Source organism: Panicum hallii, chromosome 3 (assembly GCF_002211085.1).
Source record: "Panicum hallii strain FIL2 chromosome 3, PHallii_v3.1, whole genome shotgun sequence".
Taxonomy (NCBI): domain Eukaryota; kingdom Viridiplantae; phylum Streptophyta; class Magnoliopsida; order Poales; family Poaceae; genus Panicum; species Panicum hallii.
Genome location: NC_038044.1, coordinates 61,349,300 through 61,364,289, shown reverse-complemented (window position 1 = coordinate 61,364,289; position 14,990 = coordinate 61,349,300). Strand labels below are relative to the sequence as shown.

Genomic DNA, 14,990 nt, shown 5'->3' with positions numbered 1-14,990 from the left:
ATAAAAGGTTGGAGATGATTTTATAATATTTTATTTAATTCTGAAATATTGTTATCTCTAACGGACATGTCCCGTAAAGCCGCCAGTCGCACCTACGACGTCCCGTTTCGACTGCCGATCAGACGGCGCATAATTTAACAAAGATGGTAAACGCTGTCATTTTTTAGGTACTAATCTGTGCCCCCGTACTGCCTGTGCTGTGACGGACCCTCCGAATTCGAACCCGCCTCGCGGGGCACCCCGTGATCCCATCTCAGCCGTCCACCCGCTTCCCGAGCTGAGATCCCAGCCGTCCGTTTCGAATGCCTCCACCTCGATTCAAATCCCGCTGGTCGGCCCCGCCGGGCCCACTCTCCCCCAACGGGCATAACATTTCGCCGCTCGCCCCTCGTTCCTCCCAGTAATCAGTCTCCTCTTCACACAGGCGCAGCGAGAGGGGGGAGGGGAAGGGAGGGGGCGAGGGTTCTAGAACCTTCTACAGGAGGGTTCCACTAGTAGCTAGGCGTAGCGTCTCCGGCGTCGGCGGCGCCGTGGTTCCGCCCTTCCTCCTGTGACTCCAGAACACCAGGTGGGTCGAGTCGAGCGCGGCGCGATCTGGAATTTCCTCCCGCTCCTGTCGGAATTTGAAATTTCGCCGCTCCTCTGACGCGGATCTCCCCTCCGTATTCCTCCTCCAGCTTCCGGAGGGCGCACGCGGCGGCGGCGGGGGCACCATTCGCCGCCTCGCCATCCTCCTGCTCACCGCCGCCACCACCTCCGGGTCCACTAGCTCCGCCCCTCTCAGGTGTGCCTCCGCCGCCTCATCCTCGAGATTTTGCTTCTTCTGGTGCTGAGCTCTGAAGCTTCTGTGCTGTGCCGCGCAGAATGGTGCGGGATCTCACCGCTCCCCGCCGAACTCCAGCGAGGGCCGCTTCCGCCTCGGAAGCCGGGAACGACGAGAACGCGTCGGGCGACGCCTCGGACGTGGCGGCCGTGGCCGCGGACCCCGGCGCGGCCTTCCGGCCCCCGCTGCTCGCCATCCAGCCGCCCGCGTCCGGCCTGAAGCGGAAGCCCGACTCGCCGGCGCCGACGCCCTCCAAGCTCCCGTTCCGGACCCCCGAGAAGGCCGCCGCGCGGAGCCGGTTCGGGTGGGTCCCGCCCCGCGGCGAGGAGCCGCCGCCGCGGGGGGGCGCGGGGGCGCCCCCCTACACAGCGATGACCACACCCCGTGCGCATCGCGGCAAGGCGCCCGTGCCGGCGGCCTCGGAGGGTGGGTCCACGCAGAGCACGCCGACCAAGAGCGTGACAAAGCCGGCGTACAGCATTGGGATGAGCGGGTCGAGGCCGCCCATGAGCGGCGGCGGGCCCAGGGTGGCAGGGTTCGGGATGGGTTTCTCGACGTCAGGGAGGGGGGCGCCGCTTTCACTTGGGCCAGCGGCGGTGGTTAATTCCGCAGAGGTGCCTCATTTCGAGCTCCGGGAAGACCCCTCGTTCTGGATGGACAACAATGTGCAGGTGAACTACATCGTCTGCAAATATTTTGCTGATATGTTGGGATGTTTGGATGCTAATTAGGAGTATTAAATATAGACTAATGATAAAACAAATTCCATAACCCCTAGGCTTATTCGCGAGACGAATCTATTAAACCTAATCAGTCTGTGATTAGCCCATGTGATGCTACAGTAAACATGTGCTAGTCATAGATTAATTAGGCTTAATAGATTCATCTCGTGAGTAAGCCCTAGGCTTATGCAGCTAGTTTTATAATTAGCTTATATTTAGTTTTTCTAATTGGCATTGAAACATTCCATGTGATAGGGCTTCAAATAAGCCTTAGGGAACCAAACACCGTGGTACCGTGCTCCCAGATTACACAATTGATGGAAGATAGAGAATTAGAGACTGAACTTTTTTAGTATATGACTTAATGTACAAATAGGTGATGCATCCAATGGGCAAAAACTAGCACTTGTGCTGATCTAGTTATGATTGTGTAGAGTAGCATAAATAATGTTCCTCAGTTACTGATTGTGCGGGTATCCGACTGATAAATTGGCTGAGTTTTTCTTTTTTCCTTTTGCTTTCTCTGTGAGCTTTCAGTTTTAAACACTCTTCATTTGTGGTTCATTTTCCAGGTTGTTATCCGTGTGCGCCCTCTAAATAATAATGAGAAGAACCTGCATAGCTACAATCGATGCTTGAAACAAGAAAGTGCCCAGAGCATCACATGGATTGGGCATCCTGAAACTCGTTTTACTTTTGACCATGTTGCTTGTGAAACAGTGGACCAGGTTAGCTTGAAACTAATTTGAGTTGTGATCCAGATATGGTTGTTGGGCTGTGGTTGATTGCCAAGTTTGCATTCGCAGGAAGTACTCTTTCGAGTTGCTGGTTTACCAATGGTTGAGAACTGTATGGCTGGATACAACAGCTGTGTTTTTGCCTATGGACAGGTCTTTATCAAATTCATTTGTGATTTACTTGCTGCAAAAGGAATGCTTTCTAGCCCTTGAATTTTTCAATTGTCTGCAGACTGGAAGTGGAAAAACATATACAATGCTTGGCGAAATAAGTGATCTGGAAGTGAGGCCTAGTCCAGACCGAGGAATGACACCACGCATTTTTGAGTTCTTATTTGCTAGAATTAGAGCGGTAATGTTCCTCTCTTTTGCAATTCTGAATGATCATGTATCTCATTGTTTTGAAGATATCATTGCTTTTGTAAATGAAAAAGTGCTTGGGAGCTGCTTTGCAGTTTTTCACAAAAAAGAAAGTATGGCACGTACCATAATCCCCATGTTGTTGTGGAAATCAAAAATTGCAGGAAGAAGAGAGCAGGAGGGACGAGAAGCTCAAGTACAGTTGCAAGTGTTCTTTCCTGGAGATATATAATGAGCAAATTACAGATCTTCTAGATCCTTCTTCCTCTAATCTCCAAGTAAGCTTTCATGCTGTGGCTTCAAGTTGATATGACCTTTCAATGTGACACCGTTATATGTACTAAGTAAGGAAAAAAATAATATGCAGCTCCGAGAAGATATAAGGAAGGAAGTGTATGTTGAAAATTTGACTGAATTCGAAGTTGGCTGTGTCAGTGACATAATAAAACTGCTAATGCAGGTAAGTACATTTGTGTTATGATCTTATGTCTTGTGAATATTCTCAGTTAGCTTATTGTATTTAAAATATCACGCTTGCCCCAAAATGTGCTTTAGGGTTCTGCAAATAGGAAAGTGGCTGCTACAAATATGAATCGTGAGAGTAGCCGCTCCCACAGTGTTTTCACTTGTATCATTGAGAGTAGATGGGAGAAAGATTCGGCATCTAACTTACGGTTTGCAAGATTAAATCTTGTTGACCTTGCTGGATCTGAAAGGTAGGAAGACAATTTGGTCAGTTTTTTCACAGTATACTGTGATCAGCTCAGTCCTAATTCTTGTGAATCCACTTGAATCAGGCAGAGGACATCTGGTGCAGAAGGTGAGCGGCTGAAGGAAGCTGCTAATATCAATAAATCATTATCAACACTTGGGTTCGTGCTTATGACTCTAAACTTTTCGATGAGTTATTTTCCATGAAAAGAAATTTCTCTGTTCTATTGCTCAACCATGAATATTGTTGCGAATTGTCTGTTGCAGTCTTGTGATAATGAATTTAGTTGATCTTGCACACGGGAAACAAAGGCATGTTCCTTATAGGGACTCAAGATTGACATTTCTTCTCCAGGTAATAATCTTGACAAGTCATATTACTCTTCACTATATCTGAGTTCCCTTGATGCATGGATTATTTTGTTTTTGACATGTAGGATTCACTTGGAGGAAACTCAAAAACTATGATAATTGCAAATGTCAGCCCTTCAGTATGGTAATGAATTCCTTAACTATGTCCAGTCTAACTTGGCAAATGTATGTGAACTTGTTAAGTATTGTAATATCTCCTTTTTCGATGTTAATACAGTTCTGCTAACGAAACACTTAGTACCCTCAAGTTTGCTCAGCGTGCAAGGCTCATTCAGAATAATGTTAGTATATGCCTGTTCAGTCTGTTTATCTTCTTTCCAAAAAGTCTTAAGTTACTAACAACTTTCAATTCTCTCATTCAAACTTTAAGGCGGTTGTGAATGAAGATGCTTCCGGAGATGTGCTAGCTTTGCAACATCAGATACGTCTCCTACAGGTGATGTATGGAGAGTTTCAGACCTACTTTTTGTTCCATATAAAATTCATCCTAAACTAAAGAAATGGCCATCTATCAGGAAGAGCTTGCTGCCCTCAAGCGTCAACATGTCACCAGATCATTATCATTCACTGCTGATATTTTTGGAGGTGATGTTAATGATGGTAGTGTGTATGACAAGAATGATAATGATGCCAATAACAGCAGCTCTTTGAAAGATTTACAAAATCCAAATAAGCAGGTAAGCTGTCATTATATTTGTCTGTTGGATCTCATGACTTCTAGTTTTACATGTTGTATGCCCCTCAGAGTTGAACATTTATTTTGAGATCAATTGTGATTTTAATATTATTCAGCATGAACATGCAGACACATCCCTAGTTACATGGCTTTGTTCTCTGGTTTTTTTTTGTGTGTGTTGCAGCAAAGACTCTTTCCACTTTTCAAGTCATCAATTAAACTAAATTTGTTTGCTGATACATAAATTTGTTGCAGTTGAAATCACTGGAAGAAGCATTAGCAGGAGCATTACGGAGAGAATCAGCTGCAGAAAATACTATAAGGGAACTTGAACTTGAAATTGAGCAGTTGAATGAATTGGTAAGCTTCTTGTGACAACAAAAATACTTCGCTAACAACCACCCATAAATTTTGCGAGTTGACATAATTATTTTTTTGGATTTATGCATAGGTTCGCCAGAGAGAGCATGATACACGGTCTGCTAAGATGATGCTTAAGTTTCGAGATGAGAAGATTCATAGGATGGATGCTCTTGTGAACAAAAAATTGCCAGCAGAATCATATCTCCTGGAAGAAAACAAAACCTTGTCACAAGAAATTGACCTTCTCAAGGAAAGACTAGATAAAAATCCCGAAGTAACTCGCTTTGCGCTAGAAAATATTCGTCTCTCAAGCCAATTGAAGAGGTATGTCTAGTCTTGATCAGCATGCACATATGTTGCAATTTAAGGGGGTGATCCTACTGTTCACTCAAAGACGAAAAAGTTGCATTGGAGTAAAATAACTTTGGTTTATTTATAGGTCCCAAGAGTTCTTTGATGAAGGGGAGAGGGAGCTCTTATTGAATGAAATTGCTGAACTTCGAAATCAGGTATGTATTGAACTTTATTTTCTAATTCTAATAGGTACAGTCTACTGTTTCTCTTAAATAACTTTTCCTTGCACTGGCAGGTTTCACAGATACTTGAAGCGAGGATAGAAACTGAGCAACAAAATATCTTTCCTGCCAAATCCAAGGTTGAGTTCCTCTTTAAATTCTCTGTGCACACTTATTTTCCCTATCCGTTTACTCAAAGTTTCTTTTCCAATTTCAGGACAGCCAGCAGCATTCCATTGGTCTTGAAAGCGATGCTGAAATTGTAAATATGCATATGGAGGTATGTTTTTGGCCTCTAGATTTATCTGTTTCTTGTTAGTCGTATTGACTAAAATAAACAGTTAACTAACAAGGACCCATATGATGTACTAATAGATTTTGTTCTATCCCTCTTTTTCATGTCCAGTTAAAAACGACCAGCCAAGAATTAGAAGCATGTAGAGGTGACCTGCAAGCTTGCTTAGAATCAAACAGAAAACTAACAAGGTATTTGCATATTTGCATAATAAGCATTACCATGAGTTCCTCTTGATTGAAATTTCTGTTATTTAAGCAAGTAAAACACTTCACAGGGAAATGGCTGATCTTGAGAAAGAATTAAATGCTCTAAAAATCTTAAAGGAGGAACAACCTAGAGTATTTGAGGTATGCACACTACTGCTTGAACTTATCTATCTTCTTCTAAGTCTGTACTTATCTATACTTCCTGTGGTGATGGTGAAAAGAGAATAATCTAAACTTTGTGCCTTTTGATTTTGTGGACAGAATTCATCTCCTGTGCACCAATTTGATTCTGATACATCTGCAAAGATGGAAGACTATTTTGATGAGACTTTCAAGATGGAGGAGCTATTAAACCTGCAGCTGGAGTTGGATGTAATAAAAACAATTCTTGTAGAAGAGAGAACATCCCGTGCAGAAGTTGAGGAAAAATCAGCTTGTTTAGTTGATGAGCTGCAATCAGCAAATATACGTATCCTCCAAGCATGTAAGCGGTATGAGGCCTTGGAAAGTGAACTGAATGACTCAAGATCTGTTATTGAAGCTCTTGAATCACAGCAGATTATGTTGATAAATGAATTGGATGAGCTGAAGAATAATAATCAGCAAAGTATAGAGCTTTTGGAGAAGAGGGATATGGAGATCTCAAGGTTAAACAATGAGCATGACATCCTCCGTAGACAGGAATACCTGACCAAAGAGGAACCCAAAACACAACTTCTGAAGTGTTATGATAATGAAGATTCACCTTTGCAGACAAAGCTGAAAAGAATGCAAGCTTCACTAGAGAAGGTACGGAACTTAAATACAATGTACCAAAGGGATCAGGCATCTCACTGTTCCGCTGAGCAAGAAATGGATGAAGTCCGCAGACAGGTGGAGGTTGAAACAGCTGAGGTGATTGTGCGCTTACAGGAAGAGCTGATATCAGTCCAACAACAGCTAGATGCAAGCAACAAAAAAGATCTGTTAGCAAAACAAAGCATAGATGAACTTCAGCTAGAGATAATGCAGTTGAATGATAAGTTACTTGAGGTATTGAAAAATAATGAAAGCCTTTCTTCTGTGATTGAGGACAAAGAAAAGGAAATTGAACTGTTGACCAATGACTGGAACAGGTTAGTTGCTGACATTGGAATCTACCTTGTGGATGGAAATGCAGCTCTAAGCGAAGCTTCTGATCAGGTTGCCTCTATCTCCAAATCTTTTTCTCAAAGAAAATGGGTTGAGGAACAAGTCCAGAAGATGTGTCGTGGTATATCGGAAAGAGATGAGCTACTTGAAGAGCTTCAGAACAGATTGAAAGAGGCAGATAATATAAGATGTGATTTAGACTTGAAGTTAATGTCCTTAAGAGGAGCAATGCAGGCTATAAATGAAGTACATCAGCAGGAAAAATGTGATCAAGAAAAAGAAATGTATATTTTAAGATCACAGGTATCTGAACAAGGACATGTGAACAGTCAGCAACTAGAAAGAATTCACAGAATGGAGCTTTTATTGGATGAATCCATCGAAACATTTGTGCAGAAGGAGGTTTGTGAACAATACTATGTTTCTTTACATAGGGAGATGGAAGAAGAGATTCATCGGCTGGAGTCACAGCTAGACCAGTCAAAGAGCTATTTAGCTCATTTATTGAGTCAGACTCAGGACAAGGACCAGGCTATTGAGAAGCTGAAAAATGAAGAGTTCACTATTTTGTTAAGACTGATGTCAGAAATTGTGAAGGCAAATGGTATTATACGTGAGCTTGGAGTCGGACTCAATACATTGCAGTCAAGCATTTCTATCAGCCCAGAAGAGACCACTTGTCAAAATTCAGACTTGAAATTGGAGGATCGGGTAAGCTAATGCTCTTGTTATTTGGTACGAGGTGAACCATTACAATCCACTGTTATATGTCAGTAGGTTCCGCGCAGTGATCAATTCATGTCAATTAAGAGTGGCAGTCAGGATATGACCATATTTAACTTCATGGTGTAGGTTGACCTTAGGGAACCTGAAGTCTTCCAACCTGTGGAGCGGCAAAATGTTGAGGTTCTTTGCCAACTCAGTAAGGAAATGGAGTTTACAGTTCTAGGAATGAAGATGATGCAGTCTCAAATGACTAAATATCTGCAAGAAAAAGAAAATTTGAAAGAGAGTCAAAGAACAATTAATGACCTAAGGAGTGAGGTCTTTAAATTGAATGCAGAGATAGTTGAAAAGGAAAGATATTATGAAGCTAGATTGAAAGAGCTGGAGGTAAAGATACAAGGAAATGATGCATCACTTATTTCATGGAATAAGGAAAAAGAGGTAACATTTGAAAGGCCATTATGCTCTCTTTTAAAATTTTCCCCCTTTTTGAAAAGATTTTGTGCCTTATTAGCAACATATTATCTTCCGTTTCAGTTAGATAGTATTTTAGCTTATTCATAGTATCCTTTCTTCTTTCTTGCAAAAAAGGTAGATCTCCAGTAAAAGAATTCTACTGTCCTGTATACTTATGTTTGACAGTTAACAGGAGAATATCTGTTCCCTGCACAAAGAAGGAGAGCAATCGTTGATGCTTTTTGGTTTGTAGTAAAATAACTCCTTCGGGTCACCTAATTTTGCCCCATGGGTTTAAAATGGTCACACACCCTTCATTAACAGAACTGCATATTGTTTGGCGCTCTTTGGTGATCTGAATTGCAAGCTTTCAATTGTTATCAAATGTTGAATATGGGATACAAGACATGACTATGTTTGGCTCTGAAAGACATGAATAATAATTAATATGTTAATTTGTTATGGATAATAACTATAAGAGTCTATGATGGATAACTATGTTATCTTTTCTTTGTTTTTCTCGAACACACAGGAGAACAGCGTGTCATTGCATTATGAAGAATACATAGAGTTACAACAGTTTTTCTGAGTTACATCCACACTTTCTGAAAAGATAATCCTTGCATCTAGCTGCTGCTAAAACCGTTACATCCTTAGCTCCAGGGACTCAGCGAGGCACCACGGATGCACTTCCTCCAGCAAGTCCTTGTCTTTTCTTAAGTTATTAGTTCATCTCGATTCCTCACCGCGGTTGATCATATCTAGCTATCTATGTATTCTTTATGCAAGAATGCAAGTCTAGATATTGAAAGCTTATCATCATAAACATGATATTATTTCAGGCACTTGAGCATGAGGTTTCGGAGGCAAAACTTCTTATGGCCAAGAAATCTTTTGAGTCTGCTACACTTATTGCCAAGTTTGAAGAAGCGCAGGCAACTATAAGTGATGCAGATTCTACAGTGAAGGCGCTGGTTGAAGCGAATGAAAAGGCAAAACACCAAGCAGAAAGGTATCAGGAAAAGGAAGCTTTGTTTATTGCTGAAAAGGATGTCATGCTAAGTGAAATTAGTAGTTTGAAGATGCTGCTGGATACGAAGGAACACAGTTACAAGCTTATGGAAAGGAAATTCCAATCAGGCCTGCTTGAAGCAAATGAGGTAGCTCTTGAGCTGGAAGATGGCATTAGACTTTTACAGAATTTATTAATAGAGAAGCTTGAGTTTGTTTCTTCTGATGTCGAATGGATGAAGGAAAAGCTTCAGCAATTTGCAGAGTTGGCCAGAACATGGTTGGAGGAGAATTGGTTGGAGATAATTGGAAAAGATTGTGCTATTTCCGTGTTGCATCTCTGTCACATGGGGATTCTTTTGGAGAGAATCACTGGGCTGAATGCAGAAAATGGTTTCCTTCAACGTGGGCTCTGTGAATCTAATTCTTTGATATCTAAATTGCGAGAGCATAATGACAAAGCCAAGAATGAACTGGAAATGTGTAGTGTTCTCAAAGGAAAGTTATTACTTGATATCAACAACAGTTTCAGTCGTATTGCAAAAAAGGAACAAGAAGCAACCAAATTGAACACAAGGTTAGATTCATTTGAGAAGAAGATTCTGCATTTGCAAGCACAAGAAGAAGCAATGGTAGCACGGTCAAATTCCATGTATAATGAGCTCTCCAATTTGATTGAAGAGATTGATGCTACAAACAGGAGTGCCTTGGCAGCTGAATCGAAAGAAAAGGAAGAACTGCGCCACCAACTGGATGAAGCTTTGCTTCTCAATGGAATGCTGAAGGACAAAATGCTTATAGAATTGAATCTGATTCAAATTAATAGTTCCATACCTTTTGTTGACATTAAAGGTTGCAGTGAATTTGAGTTGTGCTATTGGCTTGCAGATTATCGAAGTGATTTGGTGATGACAAATATGATCGCAAAAGACATCGAGTCTACTGTTTTGGCTTCGGAACTGAAGCAACACAAACTACATCTGCAAGAGCAAAGAGTTATGTTTACAAACGTCCTTGAAGGACTGATGGAAGAATCAACTTTGTGGAAAGTGGACCAGGATTTGGAGAATGTTGCAATATGCATTTTACATGAGGAGAACAATGCCATTGGGGCTGATTTGGAGAAACTGAAGCAAATTAGTGAAGAAGCTATGGAAAATCTGCACGCCATGAATGAGGAAAACATACAACTTAATTATTTAATTCCCTCTTTGGAATCTAGCATCATATCCTTTCAAACAAATTTAGATACAAAAAACAAAGCTTTGGAGGAGTTGGAACGCTCCCATGCAACCATATGTAGAGAGCTGGAACAGAAAACGGAAGCCATTAATCTGAGCACTACAAGAGAAAATTGTTTCAGTTCTGAGAATGAAATGTTGAAGCAGGAAATTTCGAATATTTTGTGCAAGGAACAGTGCATATCCGAGTTGATGGCTAGCATTGAGGCTGATAAGTCATTTGTCACCATTGAAAGCCGCTTGCAACTGATTACTGATCACATATACAATTACATTAATGAGCAAATAAACATGGTGAGCAAGTTATCCAATGAATTAGACATCATTCAAGTATCAGCTGAGGAGTTAAGTACCCAGAACTCTCTTCTCCAGTCTGAATTAATAAGGAAAGATGAATTAACAAAGGGTTTATCATTTGATCTTAGCCTATTACAAGAGTCTGCATCTGTAGCAAAAGATCAAGCTGCTGAGCTTATGGAGTTGAGAAAAGCAATAGAATCTTTGGAGCAAGATCTTGCATCTAAATCGCTTGAACTTGATGATGTAATCTCTGATAGGCAACAATTAGAAGCTAGAATCTTGATGAGTAATAACAAGGTTGCTACCCTAGAGGAGGAACTGGCAAAAAAGCTTGATGAGCTAAACGTTGTTTCTATGGAGAACGCTGAACTGAAATCACAGCTCCAGCATATTGAAGAGATTAGTTATGCTATGGAGGAGTTAACTGATAAAAGAGAAGCCATTGGAAGACTTGAAGAAGATTTAGTTGAGTTGAGAAGGTTCATTGATGAGAGGAATATCTGTCTTCAGAGTTTGCAAAATGACTTCTCCAAACTCTCAGATGAAAAGCAATGCTGTGACACTCAGTTGCTTATCTTGAAAGAGAAGCTGGAGATGGCTCAGGCACTTGCTGAAGAAAGTGAAGCAATTGCTACAGAATCTCGGCAGGTGCTCATAACATATTTTATTACTAAAATTATTGTATCTTCCTTAAAAACATATTTTATTCTTGTTTCGGTAAAATCATTTCAATTTCATTGAAAGTTGCAGATAGCAGAGGAGCAGAAGGCATATGCTGAAGGGAAGGATGAAGAAGTCAAGCTCTTGGAGAGGTCGATTGAAGAACTTGAGAATACTGTATGTGCTTTGGAAAGCAAAGTAAGTTGTGCCACTTTTTATTTAAATATTTAGTAATTACTTACTGTACTCTCATGAAAGTGTGTTTTTTCTCAACAATGATTTTGCTTATTTCTCATAAGGTTGACATAGTCAAGGAAGAAGCAGAGAGGCAAAGAATGCAGCGAGAAGAACTAGAAGTGGAGCTGCAGAAAGTTAGGCAACAAATGCTTACTGTGCCACCTTCTGGAAAATCTAAGAGCTATATGGAAGATGGAATGGTTGATTTAGCTGACTTGCCCAGGTCTTTATAGCTTGCAGTTCTGTTACATGCTACATATACTTACAGTTGTAACAGAAACTGTCACCACTAACCTTGATGCTCTTGCAGACACCCAACAGATATTCATAATGATCTCCTCTGTGCTCAGGAGAGTATTAGAATACTTGAGAAAGAGGTTTCTGAAAAGGAGTCAGAGGTAGGTTTGCTAATCATTTATCAGCTCACTTGCACAGTTTAATTAGTCCTCCTGACTTTCAGTCATTCAGTCCCGGTTGTAGGTTTCAGCAAGATTTTATTTTCTCTTTGTAGATTGCTCAGTGCAAGGCACATATCTCAGAGTTAAACATTCATGCTGAGGCAGCAGCACGAGAATACAAGCAGAAGGTAAGTGTTTTGTCTGTGTTTATTTTGAAGAACTAAACTTATTAACAGCTCTGCCTCTAATGAAAGCTAATGAAATGTGATCCGGTTAGTTGATGGAGCTGGAGGCCATGGCACAACAGGTTAAGACCGACAATTCCTCAGCACATGCCTGCTCCACAAGACAAGAGAAGATTAGCTCAAAACCTCGGGGTTCAGGTTCTCCATTTAAATGTATCGGAATTGGCTTTGTACAGCAAATGAATTCTGAGAAAGATGAAGAGCTAAGTGCTGCAAAGAAACGCATTGTGGAACTTGAGGGTATAGCAGCTAGCCGACAAAGGGAGGTGCGTTTACTCTTCGCATTCCACTTTTTGTTTCTGCTTTCAATTCTTTTACCAACTTATCTGTGCTCCTTTGTTTGAAGATATTCATGCTGAACGCGAGATTAGCTACAACCGAGAGCATGACACACGATGTGATTCGTGACATGCTTGGGGTTAAAATGAACATGACAACTTGGGTGGTGAGAATACAATTTTTTTCTTTGTTCATTTGTAAAAATATTTCCAGTTATGCATCTAAACCACCTATGTAGCAGGCTCTAGCTGACAACCAGAAAAGGATGGAGCCAATTGAGTCGGTCATTCCTCAAGCACAGGAAATTAAAGAGGTAAGTTCAGCACAACAGTTTTTCTTCAACTTATCTTACTCTTGTCATTTACTTGAACATAAATGTTCAGCAGTCCAATGAGCTGATGAAGTTGAAGAAGCAGCTTGATGAATTCATTGAAGAGAGACAGAGGTAGACACTTCACCATCTGTTACCTATTAGAATCCCAATAATAGGTTACAGTGCGCTAGTGGCTTACATGTCTTAATTTTGTGGTACAGTTGTCTTGAAGAAATAAATCAGAAACAATCAGAACTTGGAGCTGCCCGCATTAATATAGAGAAATTACGACAACGAGAACACTTTATGGTCGCAGAAATAGAGTTGCTGAAGGTACAGAAAATCACCTTTCAATTGCAAAAGAAAGACCATGTTTATTTCCCCTTTCTTATGGTATATTTGGCAATTATTGTTGGTTGATACATTTATAGGCTGAGAATACAAACTACAAAACCATCATTCTCAATCTTGAAGATGAAGTGAAGAAGCTTACCAGACAACAGAATCTTCAGCTTCGGATCAATCATCATGTCAAAACAAAGGTATTGGTTACTTTTGGTACTTACCCTTTTGTGAACATTGGTGTTTCCCTCTGTGATCATCTTATGCATTCTACTCCACTCAACAGGAAGAGAATATCCTGCTCAAAAGGCAGAATGCAGAGCTAAGTGCAAAGCTGCAACAGCTAGGTGCCATCCTTACCCGTACAAAGGAAGAGCTTGCACGCTACAGGGTTTCAAACGGGAAAGATCCGTATGAGCAGATCGAGGAGGAAGAGCTCTTGAGGAAGAAATTAGATGTGCGTCTACTTTCTACTAATTTGTCAAAGAGTTGTGCCAGTTGTGAAGACTGGTGACACTGATACACTGTCTGATTGTGAACAGGAAAGCGAACAAGATAGAAGCAAATTGGCAGAAAATCTGTCAAGTTTATGCACTAGCATTCTAAAGGTATTATGAATATTTTTTCTGGGAAGTAATATTATATTGTGCTTGATACTAGCTTGCCAGATTACATGACCAAACATTAACCCTGCTATTCTACAGGTAGCTGGTGTTGTAAACCCTGAACCTGATGCGAGTCTTCTGAAAGCTTTGGAATGCTTAAATCAACTCCAGTGCCGTATTCCATCTTTGGAAAGTGAAGTTGAGGAACTAAAGCTGAAGGTATGATGTCTGAATTTAGCTGACTTAACTTTCATTATGCTGGGAAAGATATTACTGTTAGTTTATCTTATTGGAATTTGCTGCTTTGTATTATCACTTTGAAGCAGCCTCTGTGGTTAAGTTTTTTTCGTGAAACAGTGAAGATAGAACAGCAAATATGTAATTCTATGTTTTCACACGACCTATTACTGAAACTTGCAACTTGTGCAGTGCAAACTGTTGCAAGAAAAAGCCAGGCTGTCTGAGCTCCGGAGCGACTCATCGTCTTTGAGCTCCGGGGCAAAGGACGGCTCGACATCACCGGGCCTGAGCAGATCTCCAAGCATTTCGTCCTTCCGGTGACACGGCAGGGCTGCTGCGGGCAAAACCAAGTGTACATAACACATTCTCTGTAACTATATTTAGTCGTCAGCTAGCAGCAAACCTGCAGGTCTCACGCATCCCCTACCCCTAGTACAGTCGAACTGGTAGTAGGGAGGATTAGGATCCATTTTGGTTCAAGAAATCTCCTTTGCTGATGTTGTATCTGCTGACTCGTCTGCTGTATTCGTATATATTCAATGAAATTCTGATGCAATCATATTTTTATTTGGCTTATCTGTCTTTTCTAAATGAAAAGGAAATTATGGAGTGCATTTTGTACACGCGTACACGGTGCCAGGTTTATGCATGTTTGCAGCTGTCCAATCCAAACGCAGAATTAGAATTGCGAATTCTTGTTTTTGGTAGCTGCTGTCAAAGATGCGGGTGGCTAGTCCGTACGGCTTTGGACTGAATGTCTGAAATGCGTGAAACCAAATCTTAGGGTTTGCCGGTTGCCTGAAGTTGAGCAGGGGCATGTGAGAAACCAACCGTGTCCGTGGCGACTGAGGGGATGGGCTTTTCTCGTCCTTGCCTTTCTTTAGTTACTGGCTTACTGCCCACATCACCTCTAATCCCCGTAGGGCTGGAAAAATTGACGGCGGCTCGCTAGCTCGCTCGACTCGCAGCTGGTCGGCTCGGCTCGGCTTGACTTGGTTCAATTCCTAACAAGCCAAGCACAAC

At 41.4% G+C, this 14,990-nt stretch overlaps 1 protein-coding gene across 4 annotated transcripts; it reads left to right on the top strand.

Moving 5' to 3' along the window:
* Positions 1-864: 864 nt before the first annotated feature.
* Positions 865-14,543, top strand: LOC112884865 (kinesin-like protein KIN-12F). Of its 4 annotated transcripts, none has more exons than XM_025950480.1 (37): positions 865-1,494; positions 2,118-2,273; positions 2,352-2,435; positions 2,515-2,634; positions 2,807-2,920; positions 3,010-3,102; positions 3,198-3,358; positions 3,440-3,514; positions 3,621-3,708; positions 3,791-3,849; positions 3,943-4,006; positions 4,096-4,161; positions 4,241-4,402; positions 4,657-4,761; positions 4,853-5,088; positions 5,204-5,273; positions 5,354-5,419; positions 5,497-5,559; positions 5,686-5,765; positions 5,852-5,924; positions 6,045-7,625; positions 7,767-8,081; positions 8,939-11,296; positions 11,399-11,506; positions 11,608-11,768; positions 11,856-11,943; positions 12,057-12,131; positions 12,221-12,454; positions 12,535-12,633; positions 12,709-12,780; positions 12,854-12,912; positions 13,002-13,113; positions 13,212-13,322; positions 13,409-13,579; positions 13,665-13,730; positions 13,827-13,946; positions 14,157-14,543. In XM_025950480.1, the coding sequence occupies exons 1-37, from the start codon at positions 865-867 to the stop codon at positions 14,286-14,288; spliced, it is 8,427 nt and encodes a 2,808-aa protein (XP_025806265.1). In that variant the 3' UTR covers positions 14,289-14,543. The 4 variants fall into 4 exon arrangements, with proteins under 4 accessions (XP_025806265.1, XP_025806262.1, XP_025806263.1 ...); XM_025950477.1 differs by having other exon boundaries at positions 12,851-12,912; XM_025950478.1 differs by having other exon boundaries at positions 12,706-12,780.
* The last annotated feature ends 447 nt before the right edge of the window (positions 14,544-14,990 follow it).